The sequence below is a fragment of the Struthio camelus genome, chromosome 4 (genome assembly GCF_040807025.1).
Source record: "Struthio camelus isolate bStrCam1 chromosome 4, bStrCam1.hap1, whole genome shotgun sequence".
Lineage (NCBI taxonomy): Eukaryota > Metazoa > Chordata > Aves > Struthioniformes > Struthionidae > Struthio > Struthio camelus.
Window position 1 is genome coordinate 87,803,599 of NC_090945.1, and position 27,261 is coordinate 87,830,859.

Here is a 27,261-nt window from a genome sequence, read left to right on the forward strand (position 1 = left end):
CTCCTCACGAAGTATATTACCCTGTGACAGAAGGAAACATGACAAGAACAAATCACATCAAGCCAATCATGCTGTTTATGTTGCCTATTATTCATTTTCATGTTTTCATTTAGGTACTTACAGTGTTTGTTTCAGTATTCTCTCAAGTATTGCAGTTTAATTGGCCAGGAATTCTTCAGCTCTCCCTCCTTCAATATAAGTACTGTGTTTGCTCTGTTTCTGTCTATCTGTACATGTTTTGCTTTTCACAAGCTGTGGTATTCCTAGTTCTTCAGCAAGTTTTCGGTATACCCCAAGATAAATTTAAGCTGGCCCTGACAAGCTGAAAATGTCTAATTCGCCAAAGCACTATCTAACCTGCTCTTTCTCTATTGCAACCTTAATTCTTACTAGTTTGTTGATATTGATAATTTTATTTGTTTTATCATGACTAATCCTTTTAGTGCATGCTAAAGAAAGAAAGATATTTAAAAATAAGCTTTCTCAGTATCATTGTTCAGTAACTTTACCTTTTACTAGTGGCAATAATTCAATGGATTTTTCCTTTACTACTTATGTGCTCGCCTCCCTTCTGGTTATATCTCTCGGTGTGGGTTAGCCTCTGTGATCTTTTCCCATCTGTTTGCACTATTCTTCACTGTTTATTTTTGGTAGCCAACCTACTGTGGTGCTTTCTGTGGGCTGTTTTTTGGATTTTATGGTGTCATTGACTAGCCAAGTAAGTGTCTTGAAACCATTCTTTTTGTCCTGCTGCTTTGGAGAGTTTGCACTTGTGTCCTTAATTTACTTGTGTTAAGGAACTGCCTTGTTTAGTGGTTATTCCTCTGTGTTTGGTCACCTATAGTCCGGAAGGTAATAATGGAAAGTACCACAGTCTGAACTTGTGTGAAGGTTTTTTTTGAACTAGTGTCTGTTCAGAAATACCTTCAGAAATTCATGCTCTGCCAAAACCCTCATTTCTGCAGGGGGCGCAAAAGGCTTAAGTAACTTCAGGCTGGACTTGATATATTTATTACAGGAGCTAGAAGGGGGTCTCTGCTAGGGCAGACAGTGACAAGGCCTGACAAAGTGTGGTCCCAACTAGACCGGTGTTCCTCATGCCAGTCCTTTCCCTGGGGGAAGTATGATGCAACAATGTTTCTGCTTCTCTTGGCTTTCTCAACACAGGCAGAAAAGTTACTAAAAAGGAATTTTTATTTTCAAAACTGCATTTGCTCAAAACCAAAGTCCTTTTGGGCAAAAAGCCAAGAAGGAAAAGCACCTCTGGATGGTTGAACGTTTAGAAAAGTTGAGACACTGAATGGACAAACTTGGAAAAGAAACAGATTTTCTGCTTTCTATTTCTAGTGAGTAGGCAGTAGTGGCATTGGTTGGGACAGGGATCCCTGGTACCAAGCATGGCCCTCAGAGAAGCTCTGTCCTAGTATTCTTTTCAGAAATGGTTTAGGATGTTATCTGCCTCAGCTGTTTTGGTGTTGCCTCCCTGCCAGAGCTTGTTGCTCTCAGAGAAGTGTTAGCAAAACATTTGTAAACTCCATCTGTGCAAATTGCCCTGTTTAGCAGAATTGCCTGGGAGGTGGACAGCACTGGAATCTGCGCTGTGCTCGTGCTGTGTCCTGCTGGCTTCTCTCAGGCATCTCCAGCCACTCGCCCTGTGAAGGCGAGTGAAGGTCTTGCAACATGCTCCCAGCCTTACTGGCATAATCCTCAGGCTGGAAAAGGTTGGCTATATGCAGAGGTGTCCACTGCCTTCAGTGGGACGCCTCACTTGAATACAGTCTTCTCAGGTGCAAGTTTTTGCAGGACCAGACCAAAATTTTACGACCAGGCCTAAGAAAAGTGGGTTTAACTAGCAATAGGAGGAGGAGAAAGGGAGGATCAGAGTGCAGGGAATCATCTACAGTTCAGGTCTGTGTTGTGTTCAGTGAGTTTTTTGGTTTTATTTTTCATCTTTGACAGGGCAATAGTGAAACACTTTCATTCCTGTAATAAGATGGTGCTTCCCTTTTCTGAACGTTTCCTTTAGAAAACGTGATTTATCCCTTCATAAAGGGGTTGAGGTCTAGCCCCTCTCCAGGCTGCTGAGGCAAGGCCTGGCAGAAACTTCTGTGGAAAGTGGGGCAAGGTCTGTTCCTCTTCCCATGCGCTGGGAAGCAGAGCAGGGGTGCAGGGAGAAGGGATCAGGGCAGCAGCAGGGCGACAACACAGACTTCTGGCTGAAGCTATGAGGGTTTGCTGTTTCTGGAGTTGGTGGTGTTGCTAGATTGCTATCAGAGACCTAGCTGGTGCCTTGGCCAACACAGGAGAGCTGGGGAGGGGTTACATGCATTCCCCTTCCCAGAGCGAGGCGCACAGCCAGCACTGGTTATCGCTGGGCGTTGGTGCAGGGCTTGCCAAGGACTGAAGGAGCTGGGGTGGAGATGGAGTTTGCCTTTGTTGGGGGGTTTCTGCTCTAGATTTGGAAGCTCAGAATTGGGCTAAGCTTTTGTCTTAGAGGTGGCTTCTGTCTGTAGCTTCTCCTGGCCAGGGCAGCTTTCTGCTGGCAGGGACGTTAGGTACATGTTTGCTTGCACACAGCCCCATGGCCATGGCCCAGCATGTCAGTGCTGCAGGGAGACACTGAAATCTCTGGGCTAGGGCAGACTGGGCAGTGCTGACTCCCTGAGCTGAGGGGGCAGTCCCCACCTCCTGGGGCTTCGCTGTGGGCTCTGCTCCGCGCTCCTCCCATATCACGTGGCTGTGCTCTCTCCACAGGCCGAGTGTCACAACTACATTCGCCTTCTGAAGTTCAGCAGCGAGACCCATCTCTTTGTCTGTGGGACCCACGCCTTCGACCCACAGTGTGGCTTCATTGTAAGTGCCTGTATTTTGAGGGTTGCAACTGGAGTGCCTGCCACGCTCTGGGTTGTGCTGTCTCAGTGAAGCAGGTGCTGGGACTGGTATAGGAAGAGTTTAGGAGGGAGCCTCACCAGCATGTCTCTCTGGCCCAGTCTCAAATTCCCTCACAGGAACTAAAAATATTTGCTGGTACACCTTGTCCTGAGATGAGGATGTGGGAGTTGTCATGTAGAATGACAAGACTCCCCAGTTCATGTGGTGATTCTGTGACAGCTGGGAGCAGGGTCTGGATCCCTAGTCCCACAGCAGTTTCTCCCTGAAACCTTGTTACACTCTGTACTGGGCATAAATGGCAGGGTTTGGGATGCAGGGATGACCTTCTGGTCATGAAACTGCCCTACATCAGTCATGACCAATTCCAGCTTGCTCTGTAAGGGATGGAAACACCCCACCGCACCACAGCTTGCGCCAATTAGAAGACCATATGGTGCCTCTGCTAAAACACATTTAAGAAAGGGCAGTAACTGCTGCGGGGAGAGACAAAGAGCAAAGGAAGGGGAGACAAAGGGAGACAGGAGATGAAGAGAAGACACAGGAGGGGACAAGGAAGGGTGCACATGAGGACTCACAGAAAGAGAGACAAAGGGAGAAGAAGAGAGACAAAGAGGAGAAGCAGGAGGGCGCGCATGAGAGCAGGCACTGGTCGAGACGTGAAAAGGGGGCTTGGGAAGTACCTCTGAGGGGACTGCAGCCTGTGGGACAACCTGCGCTGGAGCAGCAGAAGAAAAGGGTGTGAGGCAGGGAGCAGCGGAAGGACTGTTGCGTGCTGACCTGAACCTGCTGCGCTGCCAGCACTGCCCTGGAAGGAAGGAGCACAGCGTGAGGCAAAACCAAGGGGGAGTGGAGACTAGGAGCAGGGAGGAGAGTTGCTGGACCAAGCTGAGCCTGGGGAAAGGGGAAGGAAAGGTGTTTCCCTAAGTGTTTGTTTAATTCTTTGCTGTCTTTGTTTATTAATACCTGAATCAATAATTAAAAGTTTGTTAACAGGCAATAAATTAATTTGAATTCCCCAAAGGACCCCAGAGGAGGGCTTCCAGTAAGCAACAGCGATCCAGTAATTAAACGCTATAGAAAGGAGAAATATTTTGCGTCCCCCTGCGGATGAGCCTGGGCAATGAGATGGTTTCTTCAGTGACCTGTCTCTGATTGCTTTACAGAAAGTGGCTAATTTCAGCAAAGTGGAGCGACAGGAAAGCGGTCGGGGAAAATGCCCTTTTGAGCCTGCGCAGCCATCAGCAGCTGTCATGGCTGGTAAGTCGTAAGTGAAATTTTCACAGAAATAATTCCATGCAAGGAGCTGAATAGGTGCTCTGAAAGAAAATGGTGCGTCACAGGTAGAAGTGAGGAACGGGTTCCCTCACAGTGCAGGGGGAAGACTGCTCAGTCCTCATAGCCTTTTCTCGCCCTACCTCTGAAGGCTGCTGCTAATGCAAGCCTGTTAGGAGCTGCGCACAGGCATTGCACACAGTATGGCCCTTTATAGGGAGGGTGCCTGCTTTTCAATGCACCTGTCTGAACACACCAAAACTCTGGCAACGTCTGTCCTTATGAACGTCCTCAGCTCTGTGCAATGAGCACAGTGGCGCTAATGGTACCAGGAGTAGATCACAATGCAGTAACTGACTTGCTTGGAAGATGCTCAGAAGAGAGGGAAGTAAGGAAGGGCCACCCTTGCTCACCGTTCAGATGCACATTTCCCTGTGGCGCAGAACAGCCTGGGCTATAGTCACCACCCCTGGAGTCCTCAGTGAATACTGATGTTTGTGTCTCATGTCTGATGACCTCTCCCTAGATGGTATCCTCTATGCTGCCACTGTCAACAACTTCCTTGGTACGGAGCCCATCATTTCCAGAGCAACAGGGAACCCGGAGGAGCGCATCCGGACAGAGACTTCCATCATCTGGCTGAATGGTGAGTGCCCTGCAATGCAGAGGGCTGCCTGAGGGGCAGGCTGTGCTGCCTGGGAAGCAGCAGTGGTCGCAGTGCTTGCCTCACAGGTACTGAGGCCAGGCCTGCCAGCCCCTGCCCTCAGACCCACTTCTGCTCACATTCTGTTCTTTTGCCTGTTTTGTTCTTAGATCCTGACTTTGTGGGCTCCGCTTTCCTGAGAGAAAGTGAGAGTGGAGAGGATGATAAAATCTACTTCTTTTTTACGGAAACAGCTAGAGAATATGACTTCTATGAGAAAGTGAAGGTCCCTCGAGTGGCCAGAGTCTGCAAGGTACTGTCAGCCCTGGGCCCTTGCAGTGGGAAGGGTAAGCTGGCCTATTGTGGGTACTGGAGAGAGCCTGTGCAGCAGGGATAGGCTGGTGGCAAAGCTTCTCTTCCCTCTGTTGCTCAGAAAAAAACCCTCAGTTAATCAGGCAGCTGCCCTGAGAGTTGACTTTGCCAAAGAGCTTTCTTGTCAGATGTGGGCCAAGGTTATCGCTGCCTTATGTCATCCATGGGATAACACTCCTCAGAGCACTGGGTGGACTAAAAATAAAATTAAGAAATTAAAAGGAGATTAACAAATTGTGGTAGCGTGTATCAACCTTGATAAAAGGTTATCACCTTTTAAAATGTATTGATACAAATTAACATTAACCTGCTATGTGTACTTTCAAGGCTTTAAGGAAGATCAGCTTTTGACAGTAGTAGCTTTTTCTGTGAAAGCTGGGAAGTGTTTCCTCGCTTTAGAATTTATACAAGATGCTCAGTTCAGTGATTACACACTAAGAGTTAAAGAATCAGCTGGGATGTGAATAAGTAGGAAATTTGTTCCATAATGTGCAATTAAACTCCAGCTGTAACAACATGAGTTGTTTCATGGTAGGCTCCTAAATGGCAACTAATACTTTGTTTAGACAATTCTTCGTGCAAAATATATTTCAATAAACCTGTATTTTCATGTTTATCTAGAATATATTAAGATAGTTTTGTGTATCTTCATTGAATTCTGCTTTTTACCCAGTTAGATTTGTGTCCAAAAAAAACAAACAAAAAAGACTAATTAAATTTTCTAACTTTTTTCTCATAATAACAAATGCATATAAAACTAATTTATGCAGTAAATGGGTAAGTCTGCACAGATATTGTCTATTGTCCTCATGAGCAAAAATCGATTTTTAAATGTAAAATAAAGGCTTTAGTTTTCGCAAATCAACATTTTAAATAGCTAATTTGAAATAGTCTTTCTTTTAGGAAAATAATAAGAAAAGTGCAAAATAGACTTGATAAGAATTGATGATGTATATAGAGGTTGCTGTTTACAATTGGCCCTGCAGGTCATCAACCCTAAGTAGAGTACTTTTGAGCAGCATACAGCACTGGACTTGGGACAAAGCATTTTCCATCTGTCTGTTTTCTTGTGGCTCTTGTTAAATCCAGCCTTGTGATGTCTCCAGGTTGTCCTGCTTCTCTCTCTCCCCGTGGCCAAACCTTGCTTCTGGTGTCTTGGCCACAATCGCTGCTCTCCTCTCTGTCCTCCATGGCGCATTTCCCTTTGTCCTGCTTACAGAACTCCCCTGCAGATAACTTACCTTAGGCTGAACAGCAGATATTTACGTTTGAGATGAGGAGGAGTTATCTTTTCCCTGCTTGCTCTGCAGGGAGACTTGGGGGGCCTGAAGACTCTGCAGAAGCGGTGGACAACCTTCCTAAAGGCCCAGTTGGTTTGCTCAGATCCAGAGCACGGAACCACCTTCAATCTGCTGAGGGATGTGTTCACCCTGCGCTCTGGGAATGCGACTGTATTCTATGGCATCTTCTCAACTCGTAGGTGAGTGGTACTTCCTGGTGCGGGCAGGCATTAGGCTCTGGTTCCCTTCTCGCTCTCTCTTACTTTTTTCCTGCAGAGCTGCTACTTAACTTTTTTTTTTTTTCTTTTTTCCCTCACACTGCAAGGTTGAGTATTCCTGCCTCAATGCAGAATCTTAGAATCAGAGAAAAAGTTGGGTTGGAAGAGACCTCTGGAGGCCTCTGGTCCAGCTTCATGCCCAGAGCAGTGCTGACTTTCAGTTTAGATCCAGTTGTTCAGGGCATTGCCCAGTGTTAAGAAGTCCCAGGGATGGAGATTCCCCACCTCTCTGGGCCCCTGTTCAAGCGTTCTCTTTCACAGTCAAATTTTTTCATAATATTTAATGGCTTTTTCCTGTGTCCCACCTTGTCCATGTTGCCTTTTGTCTCATCGCTGTGAGCCTCTGGGAAGAGTCTGGCTTGGTCTTTTTTCAATAACCCCCTCCCTAGGTAGTGGAGGGCTGTGGATGACCATCTTTCTATCCCCTCCCTAGGCTGCACAGCCTCAGCTCTCCCAGCCTCTCTGCATGTTGTGTGCTCCAGCTCTGCCTCGCTGGTCTTGTTCCCATAGGATCTTGTCTCTCTTGTACCGGGAATCTCCAAACTGGATGCAGCACTCCAGATACAGCCTCACAAGTGTCGAGTACAAGGAAATAATAATTTTCCTCAGTCTGTTGGCTACGTTCTTAGTAATACAGCTGACTATGCAGTTGGTCTTTATTGCCGCACGGGTGCACTGCTGGCTCACTTTTACCTTGTTTTCCATAACCTTCAGCTCCTTTTCCGTAGAACTGCTTCCTACCTAGTCGGTGCCCAGTCTGTCTATTTTGGAGGAGGTTGTTGAGTTGCACGTGCAGACGATGCATTTGCCTGTATTGATCTTCCTGAGGTTCCTCAGGCCTGTCTGGTCCCTCTTGAGTCATGTATTTGCCCTCCAGTGTATTAACGGCTCCCCCTCTGTTTATTGTCTTCTGCAGACTTGCTGAGGGTAGCTCTGTCCCATTATCAAAGTCATTAATGAAGACATTAAACAGTATTGGCCCCAGTATAGACCTCTGAGGAACACCACTTCTAACCAGCAGTTAGTTAGACTTTGAGCCGTTGATCCCAGCTCCTAAAGCCTCTCTTAAAGTCCAGCCAGTTCTTCACCTTCTTGTAGTCCATCCTTCCAGTCCGTATCTCTTCTGCCAGGATACTGCAGAAGACTGTCAAAGGCTTTGCAAAAGTCAGGATAAACAACATCCCCTGCTTTGCCCTTAGTTATGAGCCAGTAATTTTATCATAAAAAGCGTCAGGCAAATGCTTCCAGGAGGATGTGCTCCATAAGTGTCCCAGGGACTGAGGTGAGAATGACTGCTCTGCAGTTTTCTAGACCTTCTGTCTTGTCCTTCTTGCAGACTGGTGTGACATTTGCCTTTTCTCAATCATCAGGAGCCTCCCCTAGTCACCATGACCTTTTAAAGAGCATGGAGAACAGCCTCACAGTGCCACTGGCCATCGCCCTCGGATGCATCCTGTCTGGTGCCGTGGACTTGTGCATGTTCAGTTGGCCTCAGTGGTCCCTCACTTGATCTTCCTCTACCGTGGGTAACGCTACGTGCCCACAGGCTCCGCCCCTGGGCGCAGGAACCTGGGAAGCCTGAGGAACTAGGCAAAGGCACACCAAGTACCTTAGCCCTTTCTATGTCGTGTGTCACTAGCAGAGGGCCCATGTTTTCCTTAGCCTTCCTTTTGCTGCTGTGGTACTTCCAGGAGCTGTTCTTAGTGCCCTTCATATCCCTTGCTAGTTCCAGCTCCAGCTAAGCTCTGGCTTTGTTAATTCCGTCCCTGCTCGCTCAGGCAAAGTCTCTATGTTCCTCCTGGGCACCTGTCCCTTCTTCCACCTTCTGTGCACTCCCTTTCTGTGTTTGAGCGCAGTGAGAAGTTCCTGCTCCTCCATGGCTGCTCATCTTCCCGTACGTTGGACTGGGCTGTCCTTGTGTGTTAAGGAGAGTGTTCCTGAAGATCTACCAGCTGTTCTGGCCATCTGCCCTCCAGGGCAACCTCCCCTGGGATCCTGCCAAACAGATTCCTGAACAAGTTGAAGCCTACCATCCTGAATTCTGTCCTTTGGTCTCTTGCTGTCTTCCTCACTCTCCTCAGCGTCTCTACACCACCCTCTTACTGTCGCTGCAGTCAAGGCTGACCTTGACCTTAATGTCACAGCTAGTTCTGCCTCTTTTGAGAGTAGCAGATATGGCAAAGCATTACTCCCAGTCACCTGTCCAGGACCCGTGCCAAAGGATTGTCCCCAGCTTGCTCCAGAAATCCTTGGAGCTGCTTGTGCCCAGCCCTGTTGCCCTCTTAGCAGATATCAAGATGGGGAAAAGCCTCCCATGGAACTTGGGGCCTGTGTCTGAGAGGCATCTTTCACTTGTTTGAAGAAGGCTTGATCCGCCTCCTCTTCCTCGTCAGCTGATCTGTAGCAAATGCCCATCAGATGTCAGCTTTCTTTGCCTCCCCTCCATTCCTGACCCACAAACCCTCAGTCAGTTGCCCGATTGTTCAGGATAGACTGTGACCTGTGCAGGAGACCACGTCCTCAGGGCATCACCACCATTGCTCTGCTGACTCTAGTACTCGCTCAGTCTCAAGGAGCGGCTCCCAGCCCTGGGTATCCCCATCTGCACTAACAGTCTTGCTGACTGCCTACTCTCTGTTTGCACTCCCTGTTTGCTGCGATCCTTGATGCTGGTGTTCCCCCTGTTATAGTGAAGAAGGAAGCTAGACTCAAACTGCATCCTGGTAACCTGCCTGGCAGGCAACTTTTCAGTATTTGGTTTCCGGCTGCAATTTGCTCATCTTGTTAGTGCTAGGTCCACGAAGTGCTCTGCCCTCCTATTGAGTTGCATCTTGTTTTCTTCAGTCTGTCTTCAGGTCATCTCATCTGTCAAAACCACTATGACTTTCACCCTCTCCTGCAGGGCACATAAAGCCCTCTTCATTTTCACATGCAAATACTTCAAACAAAACTCATTGTTCCAGCTTGCAGATGAAAAATGAAAGCATTGACTAGTCTCAAATCCAGGACAGACGATGAAACCACTATACATACCATTCCATTTTCATCAAAAGCATTGAAAACTACCTCTGTTCGACCACTCTTGCAACTACTTCACAGCTTTCTCTTCACCCTCTTTTCCCAGCATGCACCTTTCTCAAACAGAGCTAAGTGACCTCTACTGCTTCTCTTTTGTCTATAAGATTTGCTATCCTATTATAGAAGGGAAGTGCATTGGATTATGTGAGTCAGAAATTCACATCAGCTGCTCATTTCTACATTATCTTCCAGATATTGTAAACTGTCCATGCATTATGCAGTTCTAGGAACTGAATTGAATTGACTGTAATTCCCTGACTCTTCTCTTTGAAAGCTATAGCTTATATGACCTTGTTTCTTTCTAAATACAAGTATAAAATGGAAATATTTGCTGACCTATCATGCATATTTTACACTGTATCATTATGACAGCCTTCTAATGTTTCTCTACCATTGCTATAATTTTGTTCCTATCTGAAAATTCCTTTCTGTTGTCCTTATTCCCACAAAGCTCTATGCTGTGCCTCAGGCTTCAGGAATTGTTCTTCTGCTTGTTAGGGAGAAGTGTGTTTCTTAACCCTGTATGGATCTGTAGTGCCATACTGTTTGCAGGGTTGTTCAGGGTTGGAAGAGGGATTTGGGGGATATCTGGAAGGAGGGTTGTGTGTGGTGTGATTTTTTTTTTTTTAAAAGATTCTCAGTTGACTTAGTGGATAAAGGCATATTCCAAGACTGAATTTTTATGTGGAGAATCTGTTCAGAGCTGAATTATGCCTCTTTCTTCAATGTCCTTCTAGGGATGGTGGAGAGGTCTCTGCTGTTTGTGCCTACAGCATTCAGGACGTCCATAAAGCCATGAATGGTCGCTTCAAGGAATTTAAGCGTGATTGTGACAAGTGGACGAGTGTCATGGGTGCTGATGTCCCAGAGCCCCGGCCTGGTGCTGTGAGTGATGTGCATCAAACTAAAGCCTGGAGAGATGCATACCTTCCTTCCCATAAACAGGGAGGAAAGGGAGGAGAATGTGCCTACAGTTCACTGAGAGGAATGCAGATGGGGCAATCTCCCCTAAGACTCATTAAGTGGAACAGGGGAAGATGTTGTGATCAGGATGTCACAGCTGATGCTCCTTGGAGAAAAGAGTATGTGTAAATGAGAGGCTTATTGTGGAAAAGATAGTGAGAGAGAGGCTGGCCTGTTGCTTTTAATTGGAAAATAAGTGCTTATATCATTGCTTCATATCAGAGGGAAGAGTGAGGACAGATCCCACCTGTTGTTCCATGTGGAAGGGAGATTCAGGGAGACAGAGTGCTTTACTCAGTGGTAAGTGTGTGTATGAGAAGATGGAGAGAGTAGTGTTTATAGATGCCACAAAATCCTGTTGATGATACATGTCTGAATCCCAGTTACCACCTAGGAGCAGCCCACAGTCTTGTTCCAGGCAATAGGAAGGGGCTTGCATGCAGTAGCTTCCCCTACCCTTGAATGTTCCAGATTTGACTTCCATCACAACTGAGGTTTTCTCTTCTGCTGGTGTGATAGAGTAAATACAGATTAACGGATAAACCTGCTGCAGTCTTTCAGTTTTACCAGAACACAGGGCTGTTTGATAGTAGTACCTACTTGATCTAGAGATTCCCTAGGAATATGTTACTACTTAAAAGTTTTTATATACTTGAAGATGCAAGGCATAGCTAATGTTGCTGGGATGCTCTCTCTGTGAACAGTCAGCCTGTAAGTACTTTGGGAGCATGTTTTCAGGGGATCTAACCACAGTGCAGTTCTTTAAGGTGGAACAAAAATGCCTAAATGGATCCACTTTGCAGCTCACTCGGGTGAAATTTCCTTAACACAAGGAAATTGCTCTGAGTGTAGAGACTGGTATGTACAAGTTGTATGTGCTTTGCTCCTTCTCCAGAACAAACCCAAGGATACTGAAGAAGCAGAATAGACAATTTCTTGGTTAATTGAACATTTGTTTCTCCCCGCCTCCTAGTGTATTACCAACAGCATGAAGCTGGCTGGTTTTGGCTCCTCACTGGCACTGCCAGACCGTGTCCTCACGTTTGTTCGAGATCATCCTCTTATGGACCAGGCTGTTCACCCTCTTGAGAGTGGACCGCTGTTAGTCAACCTGGATATGCCCTACCGCAGCATTGCAGTACACAGGGTCAAGAGTCTCTCTGGGCTGGAATATGATGTATTGTATCTGGGAACAGGTGAGGACTGGCAGCTTGTGATGTGACCACCAGGTTTGGGTAGAGATGTACTGAAAATGGAAGGGGGGTTGGAGGGGCATCAGGAAACCACGCAGGGGCTGGAATGGGATCAAGAGACTTGATTTAATGGCAGGAGTGAAGACCTCTTAGCAAATGTGCAAAGCTAGGATTGTGAAGGAAGAGTCTGGATTGTGCCCAGGCTTAGAGTGATGAGTGGACTGGAAGTAGAGCTAGGGCCACAGTGCCTTAATGCTGCCTGGGTTGCTTGGGAATGATCTTTAGACAGTACGGATGAAGAAATTGTCAAGAGTTGAGGTGCAGAATACTTCTCTGGGCACTGGGACAAGGCAGGCATGCCTTTTCCGCAGTGCATTTTTGCCCAGGGATTGAGTGGCTGTGCAATGCTGTGATGGCATTGCTGAGAGGAGAGATGAGCAGCCCTCCTCAGGTGGTGTTTGCTGTTCCCAGGCAGGTTTTGACAGACTTGTCCTGCATGCTGCTTTTTTCTCCTTTCCTGTGCAGAGGATGGGCACCTACACAAAGCAGTGAAGATTGGCTCAGAGGCCTTCATCACGGAAGATCTCGCCCTCTTCCCAGAGCCACAGCCAATCCACAGTCTGCAGCTCCACCAGGTGAGGCAATAAGCTGCTTCCTCTTAAGTCTCTGCCTTCAGTCTTTTACATACTGATAGGTATATGGTCAAAGGAAGCCTTTGGTTACTAGAGCTCTTGGTCAAAAAGAGTGAAGGTATTGCTGTGGGCAGGTTGGACACGTGGAAGCAAGAGAGAGCGCTGTGCCTCTGGGTCATGCAATGCTGAGTCTGCGTTAATAACGGCTTCCACTGAGCAGAGCTGATTAACTGAGGCTCAGTGCCCTGTTAATCCTGTGTCTTTTGGTTGGCTTAGAGTTGGTTTATGTCTAATGGGGAGAGTAAGTCTGTGCAGATCACCCTTTATTGCTGACAGGATTATGTGGAGCAGCAGTGTTGTAGGAGAACAACTGCAAGAGTGATTCCTGTGCACTCCAGATCCTTGCCCCATGGCTGGTAGCTGCCACAGCATGTAATTCTCCTGATACCACTGACTTGAAACCACTGACTTGAAACACTGAGTACAGTTTCCTGGTTCCATTTTCAGAGCAGGAGCATGGGAGAGGTGGTGCATTGGCATCCTGTTTTCTACTCCTTTATTCTTTATAGACGCTTCTTCTATCTCCGGACTTGATTCACTCCTATGTACTCATGCTCTCTCGTGCTCAGCCACGTATAGAGAATTCCCAGCATGGGAGCCTTTTTTTGCCCTAGTTCTCAGTTTTCATTTTGTCTCCTTGCAAGCAGTAAGCTGTTCAGTTCTGTTTAGCTGACTCATGGATTCCCTGGAGTTAAGGGAAACTGACTCCAGTGGACTTTTAAAACTTGGGATTTCTCCTCCCTAGCCTGTTTGCCACTCTTCCCATTTGCAGGTCCAGCCAGTAGCAAGGCAAGCACAAATCCCAAAGACACAGATACACAGACTCACGCTACACACACAGCTGCCTACACAGATCATCACAGAGAGCAGTGCCTTTACTGACATCCATGTGAAAAACACCAATAGGACTGACATATACATGAATTCCATAGATGGCCCCATCCTGTTTCTCCTCTCCAGCTGATCAAGATGGAAGTGCACTTGTGGACATACACATGTCCTTACTTCCTTAATTCACATGTATGGATCCCTGGAACCATGGACCAGACCATAAGTCCGTCTAGACTGTGTGCCCAGATCACGGGTGCCATTTATCCAGCCTCCAGCTACAAGCTTGAGTCTTTCCTGACCCTGGTGTCCTGCTTGCTGGCTAGTCCAGCTTGAAGTTTGCTAGTGAATTTCATGCTCTTGCAAACATAGAAAACCGAGAGCAAGGCCACACAGAAAATAAGACTAGAGTTTAGTAAGAAGACAGCAGAGACTATGGTGATGAGGTGTGGGGCTTGGCCAGACAAGTGCACTGGCCAGCAGTTTGCTTATATGTCACCAGCTCCTTTTATTTCCTATGCTCTCTGTATTCCCATACTTGTTCCTCTCCAATCCACCTTGATCTTTCCTCTTCCCAGCCCTTGGCCCTTTCCCTAAACACCCCATAATACCTTTTGCACATTCCCACAATCCCATTAAAATATACCATAATAAGTTTTACACAATACCACAAGACCGCTCAAATATCCCTTAATAAGCTTGCTGTTCCACAAGAGATTCAGGATCATCTTGTTTCCCCTTTCTTATCGGTTACCAAGCTCAGGTTGACCCTCTCCACTTGAGTGGTTGAGCAGGTTCCTGCAATGAGAGAAAGCTCTGGGCTTTGGTATTGTCTCTGTTATCTCCTATTTGTTTGGGTTTGTGTATTCACAACACAAATCGGTGTTCACAATGGGTGGGTGTTCAGTTTATTATTTTTCCAGTCTCTTTTATTTTTAAGGTTGAACAGCTGTTAACCATATAGCCTCACAAAGCAGATGTCCATATGTTTTAGATATCTAAATACCATTCTTTAACTTCCACACACCCTTACATGAGTTGTGGGCATGCAGTGCTTTCTGCGTTATTGCACTGGAGCAGCGATAGTAGGACCACAGGATAATTCAGGGTAGAAGGGACCTCAGGAGGTCTCTAGTCCAACCTCCTGGTCAAAGCAGGGTCAGCTCTGAAATCAGAGCAGGTTTCTTAGGACTTTTTCCCCATTGGGCCTTAAACTCCTGCAAGGATGGAGACTGCACAATCCCTGTAGGCCCCTGCTCCAACGTTGAATTGTCCTCGTGGGGGAGAAAGTTTTTCCTTTTATCCAGTCTGAACCTTGTGTTTCAATTTGTCTTGTCATATCTCATCCTTCTGCCATGTACCACTATGAAGAGCCAGGCTCCAGCAACTTGTGAGGAGCCTACTCACGCTTTCCTATAGGTGTTAGATGGCTGCTGTTAGGTCCCCTGAAGCCATCTTGTCTCCAGGCTGAACCAGCTCTTTTCCCTCAGCTTCTCACAGGGAAGATGCTCCAGCCCCTGGCCATCTTGGTGGCCTCTGCTGAACTCACCCCAGTTTGTTGTTGTCTTTATTGTACTGGGGGGCCCCAGACTAGAGATAGTAGCTAGATGTGGTCTAACGCGTGCTGGGCTGAGGGGTACAGTTGCTCCCCTCGATCTCCTGGCTGAGCCCCTGTTCGTACAACCCCAGACACTGCTGGCCTTCATTGCTGCCAGGGCATGCCTGTCCCGTTGGCTGCCCACCAGGACCACCCGTGGCCTTTTTGCAGATGTGCAATCAGTTGGTGCCCCGCGGGATCTCTCATCCCTGCAGTCATGAAGTGACACTTGACACTTTCCAGGTCTCCTTTAGCAGTATCTTTGGTGCCCGCATGGAAGAGCAGCAGGGGGTAATAGTCATAGGGCCGGAGAAGCTTCAGCAATCTTTCAGCAATGTCATGAGCCTGAGCCTCTGGCAAGCAGCAAACTTCCCTAGACAGCAGGTCAAGTCAGCAGACGGAGGGGCCTCTGTCCCCTTCAGAAGGGAGTCTCCCACTGTTATCACTTGCTGCTTCATCCTGGTGCTGCTGCATGGATCAGGCTATGATGGCTCCACAGAGCTCCTAGTCCCTTGCCTACTACCAGGGGCTGAAGCTATTCTGCAGCTGCAGATCTGTGGGTGGAAAAGGAGGTGTCCTCCTCCTGCCAAAAGTCACAAGCCTCCAGCCTTTCCCATCACAGGAGTCCATGTTTGCATCAAAATCACACGCAGTCCCTGGCTGTGCCTTCTTCTGTGCAGTTGGGGGTTCAGGCTCTTGACTTTCAGGGCCTCTGTAAAGATCCTGTCAAGCTCTCTTTCTCATGCTCCCTGATGATGCACAGTCTGCTCCACTCTTCCTGCAGCTCCTTAACTGACACAGCTTTTCAGCCAGCCCACACCTCCTGCAGCCATGGATGCCACATCCTCGCCCCAGCACCAGGCTCTTCCTGCACCCTGAGCCCTGGGTGACCTCATTGTCCCCAAGAGCTCTGAGCTGGGACATCAGATGTGCTGGGTAGTTGCTCCAGGCAGTGCTGTGGTGTTGGTTGGGGCTTGTCACGAGCTTCTTGTGGAGCCTGAACCAAGCAGTCAGATCTTCTAGGTGTGGTAGGGTCATCTGGTGCGAATCCAAGTAAGTGATGTCTGGGCACCTTTAGGACATGGGCAGGTGTACGGCTCCAAACTGATACACCCCTTGGCACTAGAAGGACTTGACTAAGGTACTGGACAAGACCGGTAAGAGACATAGGTACTGGACATAGGGTTTAGGAACTAAATGAATTTTTCACACCTAAGTCCTGTGGTGAAGCTAGCGCCTTGTGCCTCATTTGGCATTGCAAGCATCGGCTTTCACCTCTTACTTTCTTTTCCTTCATTTACAGAGCTGGTTGTATGTGGGTTCCTCTAGTGAAGTGACTCAACTCAATACAACTAACTGTGAGATGTACAAGAGCTGCCAAGAGTGTATTCTAAGCAGAGATCCAGCCTGTGCGTGGAGCAAAGAAATAGGTGCTTGCATCAGCCACCAGCAACAGAATGAGTAAGTGACATTCCCCTACACCTGCAATGTGTTGGAGGCAGCATCTCTGCCTTGATGAAACTCTCTTGCATCTGCTTTACCTTTCTAGCTGTTTGCCACCTCAATGACCTGGAGCCTCTGTTTTCACTTTTCTGGCTGTTTCAGTTCCTTGCATCACAGCCCTTCCAAGAGCAACATGTCCAGGACAACGCTTCCCACCTTCTCTTATCACATTGCTTTCCCCAGCTTTCAGACTACCCTGATGCTAGTCTTGGCCTCAGCTTTCTCAGTGGCATCTTTCATGCTGCTGAGTTTGTAAGACCTGTATCTTCCCTTAGTCAAAGCCTTCCTTAGGTAGCTCTTTCTAGGCTGCCTAGAGAAATATAGTCAGGAATGGCATTAATTTGTATAATTAAAAACAGATACATAAAAAGAATATTAAGCTGCTTCTCTATCTGAACTTTGCCAGCTACCTGGTCACCACAGCAGTGTTTGTCCATGCTTTCTCTCCTAGGCATGCTACTACCTCACTCCCCCCGTGACACAGCACCAGAACTTAAAAACATTATCCTTGCTCACCCGCTGTGATCCTGGAGCTGTGTTGTCTCTCTTTTACAGACCTCAAGGGTTGATCTTGAATGTCTTCACAGACCCCTTCAGTGTCTTAATCACGTGCCCATCCTTCCTGCTGCTTCTTTCATAGAATAACAGAGGCTGGAAGGGACCTCTTCTCTGCTATGCTATGCTGGGCAGTGTGTGTACCATCTTGCTTGACCCTTGATTGCTGACAAGCCTGCTTCCCCATGGTGCTGCACAGGTGCTGGGGAAGCCATGTCAGCCCTGGGGAGTTCTTATCTCAGTGTGGCCTGGCAACCTTAGTTCTATACTCACTTATTCTTTCAGAGGATGGTACTTGCATGAATTCTGTAGTCTTGTTTGCACAGTGTCCTTTGTTCAACAGATCAGATATAGAGTAGGTATATCCCAGACCAAAAAAGGCATAAAAGCTAATAAATTATTTCTCAACCAATTCAGGAGCAGGAAGCCTGCCAAAGTATATGTTGACCAGTGAATAATCCAGCCATAAAAAGAGTGCACAGAGAAGATAAGGCCACAGTGGGGAAAAAGACAAATGATATTTTTGCTTCTGTGGGGGGCTTATAGTGCTGAGTGTTTTCTCGTGGGTGATGCATCAGAGGAGCTATCTTAAAATTGAGGGTCCTTTAGAAAAAGCTATAGATCAAGTAGACAAATGAACAGCAATGAATCTTCTCCCTGGACTGACAGTTTTGAAAAGGTATTTGCAAGGAAGGCCTGAGAGTGTTCTGGAGAAACAGCCTCATCTGCTTGGGCTCCTATGCCTTTATGAATGTAGTTGCTGCTGGCCACTGTGGGGATGGATTGTTGGGCTAGACTCAATACCTGTTTTTGATCACATGTACCCATTTTTTTTTGAGCTTAGGCATCTTAGTCTGCAAGGCTGCTCCCAGAGCAAGCCTGACACACACTAGGCGTGTTGCACAAAGGTGCTGAAGGGGGCAGTGCTGTCCTTCTCCCTCCTGCACTCATGTCAGAAATGCCAGACCTGTGTTCCAGACTCTATCTGGTTTTTGGGAATTCAAGCACCATCCCCTGCCTGCTGAGGGAGGTAGACTCCTCCAGGTGAGGACAAGGATGTGCAGAAAAAAGCTGAAGTCTAATGTGGCCAGAATGAGGGAGCATGAGTGGGAACATGGCTGCACCCACAGTGACCTGTAGTCTAGGGAGCAGGAGGCCTTGATGGCTCCCGGCACTGTATTCTGTAGTAAATAGTGATCAGGTAAAATATAGAAATCCTTGGCCAATCCTTACTATGTTTTAAGACACCTGGTCCTTGCACAAAGCACAGCCAATACCTCTCTGTTTTCTCCCCTCTTAGAGATGATTCTCTTTCTAGCATAGCCTGCCTCTGCTTCTCTCCTCTCCCAGGAGATATGCGTCTCTCACTAACTTGCTTCACCTCTTCTCACCTTATCTTTCTAAGCAGTGCTGTAAGAAACAGGTGCACTGGGAGGACAACTGGAGAGGAGGGTGGTAGGCAGCTAGGGCAGGGACTTTTATCCCTGTTCTGGCCCTTTGTGATGCCCCCTGCTGTGACTGTTGGCCTAGAAGCTGAGGTGCTGTCACAGTAGTCACTGCTGGGTCAGATATCCCATGCTGTAATACTGAACACCTTACAGTTGTTTGTCTCATGCTTGAACAAAGAGGCATTTGCCTCTTGTAGGGAACTTCCCTGCTGTGCCACAGGGCATGGAGCTACCCTGTTGTACATGGTGGGAGGAGAATGTTTTGGATGTGTCTGTGGGAGCCACTAGATGCTCATGATTGTTTTTGCTGCTTTTCTGCCTTTTCCTAGCTTGCTCCAGGATATCTTGTCTGTGAATGTCTTAATGCTGTGTCCAGAGGGCGTGGAAGGTATGTGATGGGAGTGGGCGTTGCTGAAGTAGTTTTGGGAGCCAAGAGTCAATAGCTGGAAACTGCTGTTTTCTCAAAGGAGTGTCCTGGGCACATGCTGTATAAACTGCAGCTCTGCAATTAGTGAGGTTATGTCTGTAGAAGGAAGCACAGGCTCTGCTTTCTTCCCCTGGTTCAGCTTATATCAACCCAGCAGAGAAGCAGGGAGAAGGATTCCCTGGAGGAACAGTCTTTGCAAGAGAAGAGGTAATTAGGGGACGGTCTGCAGTTGCTGGCACAGACAACTGGGGCAGCCAGGCTGGGATGTCAGACTGCTTTCAGCCTCATCAGGTGCCTCCCCATGGGCTTTGTGTTCACACAGTGATATCACCGGGGCCCAGATTGGCCATGCAGCAGCTGTCAGTTGGAAGGAAGAGAAGGGGGCTTAGCACATGTTGCCTTGGACAGGAGAAGCAAGGCGGGGCTCCCTTGCAGCTTATGAAGATGACTAACAAGTACCAAGGAAGCAAAAGATGTGATTCAGCTTAAGGGGATGTTGGCACAGAGTTGTTGGGAATAATAGCCTGTTACAGACTGTTAAGGTGCTGGAAGAGCCTCTTGGGAGCAACATGCTGCACTGCCGCTGGGTACCTGGTGGCTCTTTGCTGTGCTGCAGACAGGAGCCAGTTAGCGTTCACTGTTCAGACGGTCACACCTATGGCCGTAGGGTTAGGAGTAGAGTGGTCAGTGTTGTGTCCCTTGCACAGGGTCTTCCCCACAGCCGGTGTCTCTTCCCTTACAGATGCGCCAGTGCCCGTTGAGGTGCCGACAGCCATTGGGACCAGGCTGGTGCTTCCCTGCCTTCCACGGTCGGCCTGGTCCACTTGCACGTGGCAGAAACCACATGTTGATGCCTCTGTGTACACCCTGCGCAGTGATGGTCTGGAGCTCACAGTGTCAGAGGAAACCCTTGGGGATTACTCCTGCTGGTGTACAGAGGGGGGTGTGGGCAGTATGCTGGCTTCCTACAGTGTGATGCAGGGCAGCAGCCCCAGCAGCAGCTGTAGGTCCACTCAGCGGAGATACAGTGCGCTCATGGGACTCTTCTTTTTTCTGCTGGGTTTTGCTGCTGGCTGCTGCTGTTTCCTTGCCTATGAGAAGACACGCCGGGACCGACATCAGAGGGGGCTGATCAACCATGAAAAGAATGGGCTGGATCTGATGCAGTCAAACACAACCAGCTGCAGCCACGAGCCCCACACACCTAGCTCGCCTGAAGATGAGCGCCACCCACTAGCCACAGCCAAGAAGAATGGTGGTCTGAATGGCTTTCCCCATCTTTACATTAATGAGCTGGACAAAGACCAAGCCCGAATTTACTTGGGTGGAGTTCCCCTGGCAAAGTGTGATGAGACATCTATTTAGCAATCCCTGAGGGGTATCACATCCATTTCTCGTGCCAGCAGCAACACCTGCTGCTGACAGGGCACAGCCATGGCTGACACCCTGGTAGTGGTTGCCCTGGAGGAGGAGAAGAGGCACGGCCTTCACCAAGCACTCCTGCTTTGCCATTTTCTTCATGACTCTACCAGGCTCAATTTTTTGAATCCATTGTGTCATGGAACTGTCTAGGCTTGAAGCTGGTGAGAGGCTCTGCCAAGACGCTTGGCAGTTGGGCAGAGCAATTATGTTAGGCTTTTTTCTCTCCCTGTACAGCCTCTGTCTTCTGGCCAAAGAAATGGCCCTCTGAATGAATCTTGAGTCTGTATCCCCACTTTTCTTCACCTCAAAGCTGCTTGGAACAGGCCAGCTTAGCCTCTGGGTTAGGATCCTTGGGCTTTATAAGGGGAATGCATGTTAGATGTGTGTCACTGAGCCTCTTGCCCTGTAGGTGTTCTCTGGAGTAATTACTACATTGATGAAAATAGCTTTGGCTGTGATTGTACCAGAGTAACATGGAACAGTTGCCTGTTTTCTCAGGCCTTCCTGTTGCTCTGCCTGGGAGAAGAATACACCCTGCCACTAGTGTCTCAAAGAGGAACAAACACTCACTGAAAAGCTCTGTGCCTGCATACCCATTTCTCTGCTGCACAGGGTAGCATGCAAGAGACCTTCAGCCTATGCTAAGCAGTTAATACCTTGAGGCTGCTTCCTCTTGCACGGCACTGTCTTTGAATGTCATGTGGATCTGATCACAGGTGAGGGCTACCTGAAGCTCAGGGCCTCTGTCCACAGAGGAGCTGAGGTCTGTAATGCCCATCAGAAATGGCATCACCTTCTGTGGTGCCACATCCCACATGTACCCCTGACCTGCCCATAAGTGTCTTCAGGCCCATGTTGCATTCATGTTTTTGTGTCCAGGGCTGGCTGGGGTGGCCAGCATGGTCTGTCATGTATGTAGGGCAGTGATCAGAACTAGTGACAAGGTGGACTCTAATGAATCTCCTGTCCATGGAGCGCAAGCTAAGAGATGAACCCAAACTCTGCAGACAGCAGATGTCCAGTCTTGTTTGGACAAAATGGCCTCTAAATGTCCCTTCTAACCTAAATTATTCTGTAATTCAGTTCCCATCTTGAGATGTTCTCTCAGAGCTGTCCTGTTCCTGGACAGGCCCAGTGGATCTGTGCACAGCTGGACTTCTGAGTCACAGAATGGTTGAGGTTGGAAGGGAACTCTGTAGATCATCTAGTCCGACCCCCCTGCTCAAGCAGGCAGGGTCACCTAGAGCACGTTGCCCAGGATTGTGTCCAGACGGCTTTTGAATATCTCCAAGGATGGAGACTCCACAACCTCTCTGGGCAACCTGTTCCAGTGCTCAGTCACCCTCACAGTCAAGAGGTTTTTCCTCATGTTCAGATGGAACTTCTTGCATTTCATTTTGTTTCCATTGCCTCTCATCCTTGGCAGTGAAGGCTAAAGCAAAGAAGGCAATCAGTGTTTCTGTCTTCTCTATGTCCTCTGTCACCAGGGTCCCTGCCCAATTCAGCAGCAGGCCCACATTTTCCTTAGTTTTCCTTCTGTTATTGATGTATTTGAAGAAGCCCTTCTTGTTGTCCTTGACATCCCTAGCCAGATTTAATTCTGAATGGGCCTTGGCCTTCCTTGACATATTTCTGCATACTCTGACAATGTCCCTATAGTCATTGTAAGTGGCCTGTCCCTGCTTCCATCTCCTGTACGTCTTGTGCTTATGTTTGAGTTTTGTCAGGAGCTCCTTGCTCAGCCATGCAGGTCTCCTGCCCCCTTTGCTCAATTTCTTGTTCATAGGGATGCACCATTCTTGAGCGTGAAGTGATGCTTGAATATTAACCAGCTCTCTTTGACCCCGCTTCCTTCTAGGACCCATGGGATTCTTCCAAAAAGTCCCTGAAAGGCCAAAGTTAGCTCTCCTGAAGTCCAGGGTTGTGATCTTACTTATTGCCCTGCTTCTTCCTCACAGGTTCCTGAACTCCACCATCTTGTGGTCACTGCAGCCAAGGCTGCCCCCAACCTTCACATCTCCAACCAGTCCTTCCTTGTTTGTTAGTACAAGGTCCAGTAGCACACCTCTCCTCATTGGCTCCTCCATCACCTGTGTCAGAAAGTTATCATCAGTGCTTTCCAGGAACCTCCCGGATTGTTTGTGCCTTGCTGTGTTGTTCCTCCAGCAGATGTCAGGGTGGTTGAAGTCCCCCATGAGAACCAGGGCCTGTGATTGTGAAGCTACTTCCAGCTGTCTCTAAAAGGCCTCATCCACTTCCTCCTCCTGATTAGGTGGCCTGTAGCAAACACCCACAACAGTGTCACCCTTGTTAGTCTGTTCTTTAATCCTTACCCATAAGCTCTTGACTTGCTCATCATCCACCCCAAGGCAGAGCTCCACGTGCTGTAGAGCACCAAGCGGGGGACTATCCCTGCAAATGCCAGCACTGGGACTCTCACAGGAATGTGATTTATTTTCTTTCTCCCCTCTCCAGTGTCATGTCATGGTCACCACTCAAGGCCAACTCTCTGATGCACTCCAGCTTTCCTTGCATCTTCAGAAAGATCCCTCCATCTTCTGGCCTTTCCTGCTCGTTCAAAGGGCTTGCTGGCAACAGCTGCTACCCTGCAGACTGGATCAGACTCTGCTCCCTTGAGCTTCCTCCAGCTGCCTTGCAGTTGTAAGGAAACCAACCTTCTTTTCTAGCAGATCCACAGGCTCCTGCTGTGACTGCCCCTCTGAGCACAGTGTCGTGTGAGAGGAACATCAGGCTTTTTTCTGCTGTTCTGTGTTTTGGGTTTTGTTCAATTTTTTTATTACATTGTGATTTAATAAAAAGTTACTGTAAAATATGTATATTTTTTTTGTGCATCACTAGCGAGCAAAGAGAGATGACAGATATAAGTATCCCAGGACTATTTTGTTAGAGACTTCTGGGTTATGAGCAAAGCAGGCTTGTATACTGCCATCTTCTGCATCTGATTAGAGGTGGGGCTTAAGGACAGTAGTATTGCAATTGATCACCTAGTTTATCTTTCTAACAGTCAGATAATTTCAGGCAGCAGTTCCTGCTATAGCCATCAGGGTCTAAAATCTTCATATAAAGACTCAAAATGATGAAGAATGCTGTGACTCATGTCTCATGTGACTCAATAAATGATTTGAATGTTTAATTGGCCTTCTGTTGAAAAAAATTATGCCTTGTTTCTGGACTGAATATATATAGTTAAGGTTCCATCACTGGCTCTTGCTTTGCTATTATTGCAAATGTTATTATGAACATTTGCTGCGCTGTCAGAAATATCTGTTTCTCATGCTAGATAAAATAGGTTGCACGGTGGTGAATCATGGTCATGCAAGGTTACAGGTGATGCCTTTAAGCTGCTTGCAAACCTTTCCTTTTTGTTAAGATCCTTTTAAAGTGAGAATAATAGACAGTGGGCTTACTCTTTATATCTTTTAATATTGCTGCTGAGTAAGGATCACGTACGCTTGTTTACTACTTCAGGTATTTTGCTGTCTTTAAAAAAACATTTTTTTGTCCTGAAGTCCCTTATGGCAGCAGTTTGTCAGAACCTCCAGGCATCTAGCAGCCAAGACTAAAAATTGATCTGACATGGCAGAAGTCTGTCAACAGGAAAAGATGTGGAAGAAATCATCTGCTGCCAGTGTGGAAAAAAAGATTGGCAAGAACACCAATGACTAGGCATAAAGGGCTCACAGAGAAAACACTGTCCACAGTAAAGTGGATCTTCTAGTGATCACTGAAGAATGAAGCTTGTCAAAATCTGTACCTAAACAGGTTTAATTACTTGGTATCATACAAAGACACCCCATGCACTCCATGATGACATATACAATAATGGATGAGGTAACCAGGAACTTAGCTGTTAAACTACAGATTGCAAGTTGGTGATTTTTGGCAAATGAGCATGTGTGTTGAAAAGCCTTGATGGAGTTTAAAAAAAAAAAAAAAGTGATGCTTCTAAATCTATTATGCCTAATGAATTTTTTTCATGTTTAAGATGTGTAAGGATTTTTCCGTCCTGTGTGTAACAGGTGTACATGTGATGTGTGACTGCAGCAGTGCGGGAGAGCAGTGGTATCCTTCCCATCAATCCTGAGTGAGAGAGTTGCATTTCTTACAGTGGTGTATCTGTAACTTTTCTGGTAACAGCAGCCCACAATAGGAGGTTCTGGAATGGAGTCAGGCGCAGAGCTGGAATGAAGGCCTGAGGCTCTTTTCCCTAACCAGACAGAAGCAGCTGTAAGCAGGCCCTTGCCCTGGGCTCTGACTGCGGGCACCCGGTGCAGTCCACCGCCCGCGGCCTGCTCCGCCTGCTTGCCAGGGCGCTGGGCCCCACACGGGCCGCCGGGACACGGGGTGCTCGTGGCGTCCCCACCACCGTCTCCTCCTGGAGGACAGAGGTGCCCGGGGGCAGAGTACGAAAGGGCCGACGGGCACAAAGGCATGGGCCGGGGGTGCAGGGAGCTGCGTCGGCGGAGGGTGATGCCGCAGCAGGGCCGCGTACGCGCATTGCGGCCGAGCTGCTCCCTGCTGCCATCGGATGACACCCCAGTACTGCTGCAAAACGAGCAACGACTGCGGACTGGTGCGGATCTGCGCAGAGCTGTCCTCGGGCGAAGGAATTCCACCGCTGCAGCAGGACGGCTCAGCCCAGCGCAGCGCCGCCGCACTGCTCACGGCTGCCATAACCTGATCACAGATCAGAACTACAGCCAGGCGGAAAACGCAGGAGCACTGCCCCCGACTCGCCCCATGCAGTCCTCGGGCGATGACAACGCAGCACTGCAGCCAGCGAGGGCGAACTGGGCTTCCCTGTGCTCCCTGCTGCCCTCGGGTGTCGACAGCGCAGTACTGCACCGAGGGAGCGAGCGCATGCGCGGTGATCCCGCCGTGCTCCCTGCTGCCCTCGGGTGTCGACAGCGCAGTACTGCACTGAGGGAGCGAGCGCATGCGCGGTGATCCCGCCGTGCTCCCTGCTGCCCCCGGGTGTCGACAGCGCAGTACTGCAGCGAGGGAGCGAGCGCATGCGCGGTGATCCCGCCGTGCTCCCTGCTGCCCTCGGGTGTCGACAGCGCAGTACTGCAGCGAGGGAGCGAGCGCATGCGCGGTGATCCCGCCGTGCTCCCTGCTGCCCTCGGGTGTCGACAGCGCAGTACTGCAGCGAGGGAGCGAGCGCATGCGCGGTGATCCCGCCGTGCTCCCTGCTGCCCTCGGGTGTCGACAGCGCAGTACTGCAGCCAGGGAGCGAGCGCATGCGCGGTGATCCCGCCGTGCTCCCTGCTGCCCTCGGGTGTCGACAGCGCAGTACTGCAGCGAGGGAGCGAGCGCATGCGCGGTGATCCCGCCGTGCTCCCTGCTGCCCTCGGGTGTCGACAGCGCAGTACTGCACCCAGGGAGCGAGCGCATGCGCGGTGATCCCGCCGTGCTCCCTGCTGCCCTCGGGTGTCGACAGCGCAGTACTGCAGCGAGGGAGCGAGCGCATGCGCGGTGATCCCGCCGTGCTCCCTGCTGCCCTCGGGTGTCGACAGCGCAGTACTGCAGCGAGGGAGCGAGCGCATGCGCGGTGATCCCGCCGTGCTCCCTGCTGCCCTCGGGTGTCGACAGCGCAGTACTGCAGCGAGGGAGCGAGCGCATGCGCGGTGATCCCGCCGTGCTCCCTGCTGCCCTCGCGTGTCGACAGCGCAGTACTGCAGCCAGGGAGCGAGCGCATGCGCGGTGATCCCGCCGTGCTCCCTGCTGCCCCCGGGTGTCGACAGCGCAGTACTGCAGCGAGGGAGCGAGCGCATGCGCGGTGTTCCCGCCGTGCTCCCTGCTGCCCTCGGGTGTCGACAGCGCAGTACTGCAGCGAGGGAGCGAGCGCATGCGCGGTGATCCCGCCGTGCTCCCTGCTGCCCTCGGGTGTCGACAGCGCAGTACTGCAGCGAGGGAGCGAGCGCATGCGCGGTGATCCCGCCGTGCTCCCTGCTGCCCTCGGGTGTCGACAGCGCAGTACTGCAGCGAGGGAGCGAGCGCATGCGCGGTGATCCCGCCGTGCTCCCTGCTGCCCTCGGGTGTCGACAGCGCAGTACTGCAGCGAGGGAGCGAGCGCATGCGCGGTGATCCCGCCGTGCTCCCTGCTGCCCTCGGGTGTCGACAGCGCAGTACTGCAGCGAGGGAGCGAGCGCATGCGCGGTGATCCCGCCGTGCTCCCTGCTGCCCTCGGGTGTCGACAGCGCAGTACTGCACTGAGGGAGCGAGCGCATGCGCGGTGATCCCGCCGTGCTCCCTGCTGCCCCCGGGTGTCGACAGCGCAGTACTGCAGCGAGGGAGCGAGCGCATGCGCGGTGATCCCGCCGTGCTCCCTGCTGCCCTCGGGTGTCGACAGCGCAGTACTGCAGCGAGGGAGCGAGCGCATGCGCGGTGATCCCGCCGTGCTCCCTGCTGCCCTCGGGTGTCGACAGCGCAGTACTGCAGCGAGGGAGCGAGCGCATGCGCGGTGATCCCGCCGTGCTCCCTGCTGCCCCCGGGTGTCGACAGCGCAGTACTGCAGCGAGGGAGCGAGCGCATGCGCGGTGATCCCGCCGTGCTCCCTGCTGCCCTCGGGTGTCGACAGCGCAGTACTGCAGCGAGGGAGCGAGCGCATACGCGGTGATCCCGCCGTGCTCCCTGCTGCCCCCGGGGGTCGACAACCCAGTACTGCAGCGAGGGAGCGAGCGCATGCGCGGTGATCCCGCCGTGCTCCCTGCTGCCCTCGGGTGTCGACAGCGCAGTACTGCAGCGAGGGAGCGAGCGCATGCGCGGTGATCCCGCCGTGCTCCCTGCTGCCCTCG

At 49.7% G+C, this 27,261-nt stretch overlaps 1 protein-coding gene across 4 annotated transcripts in view; it reads left to right on the forward strand.

Moving 5' to 3' along the window:
- Positions 1–23,601, forward strand: part of SEMA4F (ssemaphorin 4F) — a 48,475-nt gene extending 24,874 nt beyond the window's left edge. For all 4 annotated transcript variants that reach the window (XM_068944034.1, XM_068944033.1, XM_009671378.2 and 1 more), the window contains 11 exons: positions 2,755–2,853; positions 4,056–4,149; positions 4,691–4,810; positions 4,978–5,120; positions 6,490–6,659; positions 10,553–10,700; positions 11,752–11,974; positions 12,497–12,606; positions 16,392–16,549; positions 18,924–18,982; positions 19,764–23,601. In XM_068944034.1, coding sequence (XP_068800135.1) covers positions 2,755–2,853; positions 4,056–4,149; positions 4,691–4,810; positions 4,978–5,120; positions 6,490–6,659; positions 10,553–10,700; positions 11,752–11,974; positions 12,497–12,606; positions 16,392–16,549; positions 18,924–18,982; positions 19,764–20,386 — 1,947 coding nt within the window. In that variant the 3' untranslated portion in view covers positions 20,387–23,601. The remainder of the gene's footprint in view (positions 1–2,754; positions 2,854–4,055; positions 4,150–4,690; positions 4,811–4,977; positions 5,121–6,489; positions 6,660–10,552; positions 10,701–11,751; positions 11,975–12,496; positions 12,607–16,391; positions 16,550–18,923; positions 18,983–19,763) is intronic.
- Positions 23,602–27,261: the final 3,660 nt, after the last annotated feature.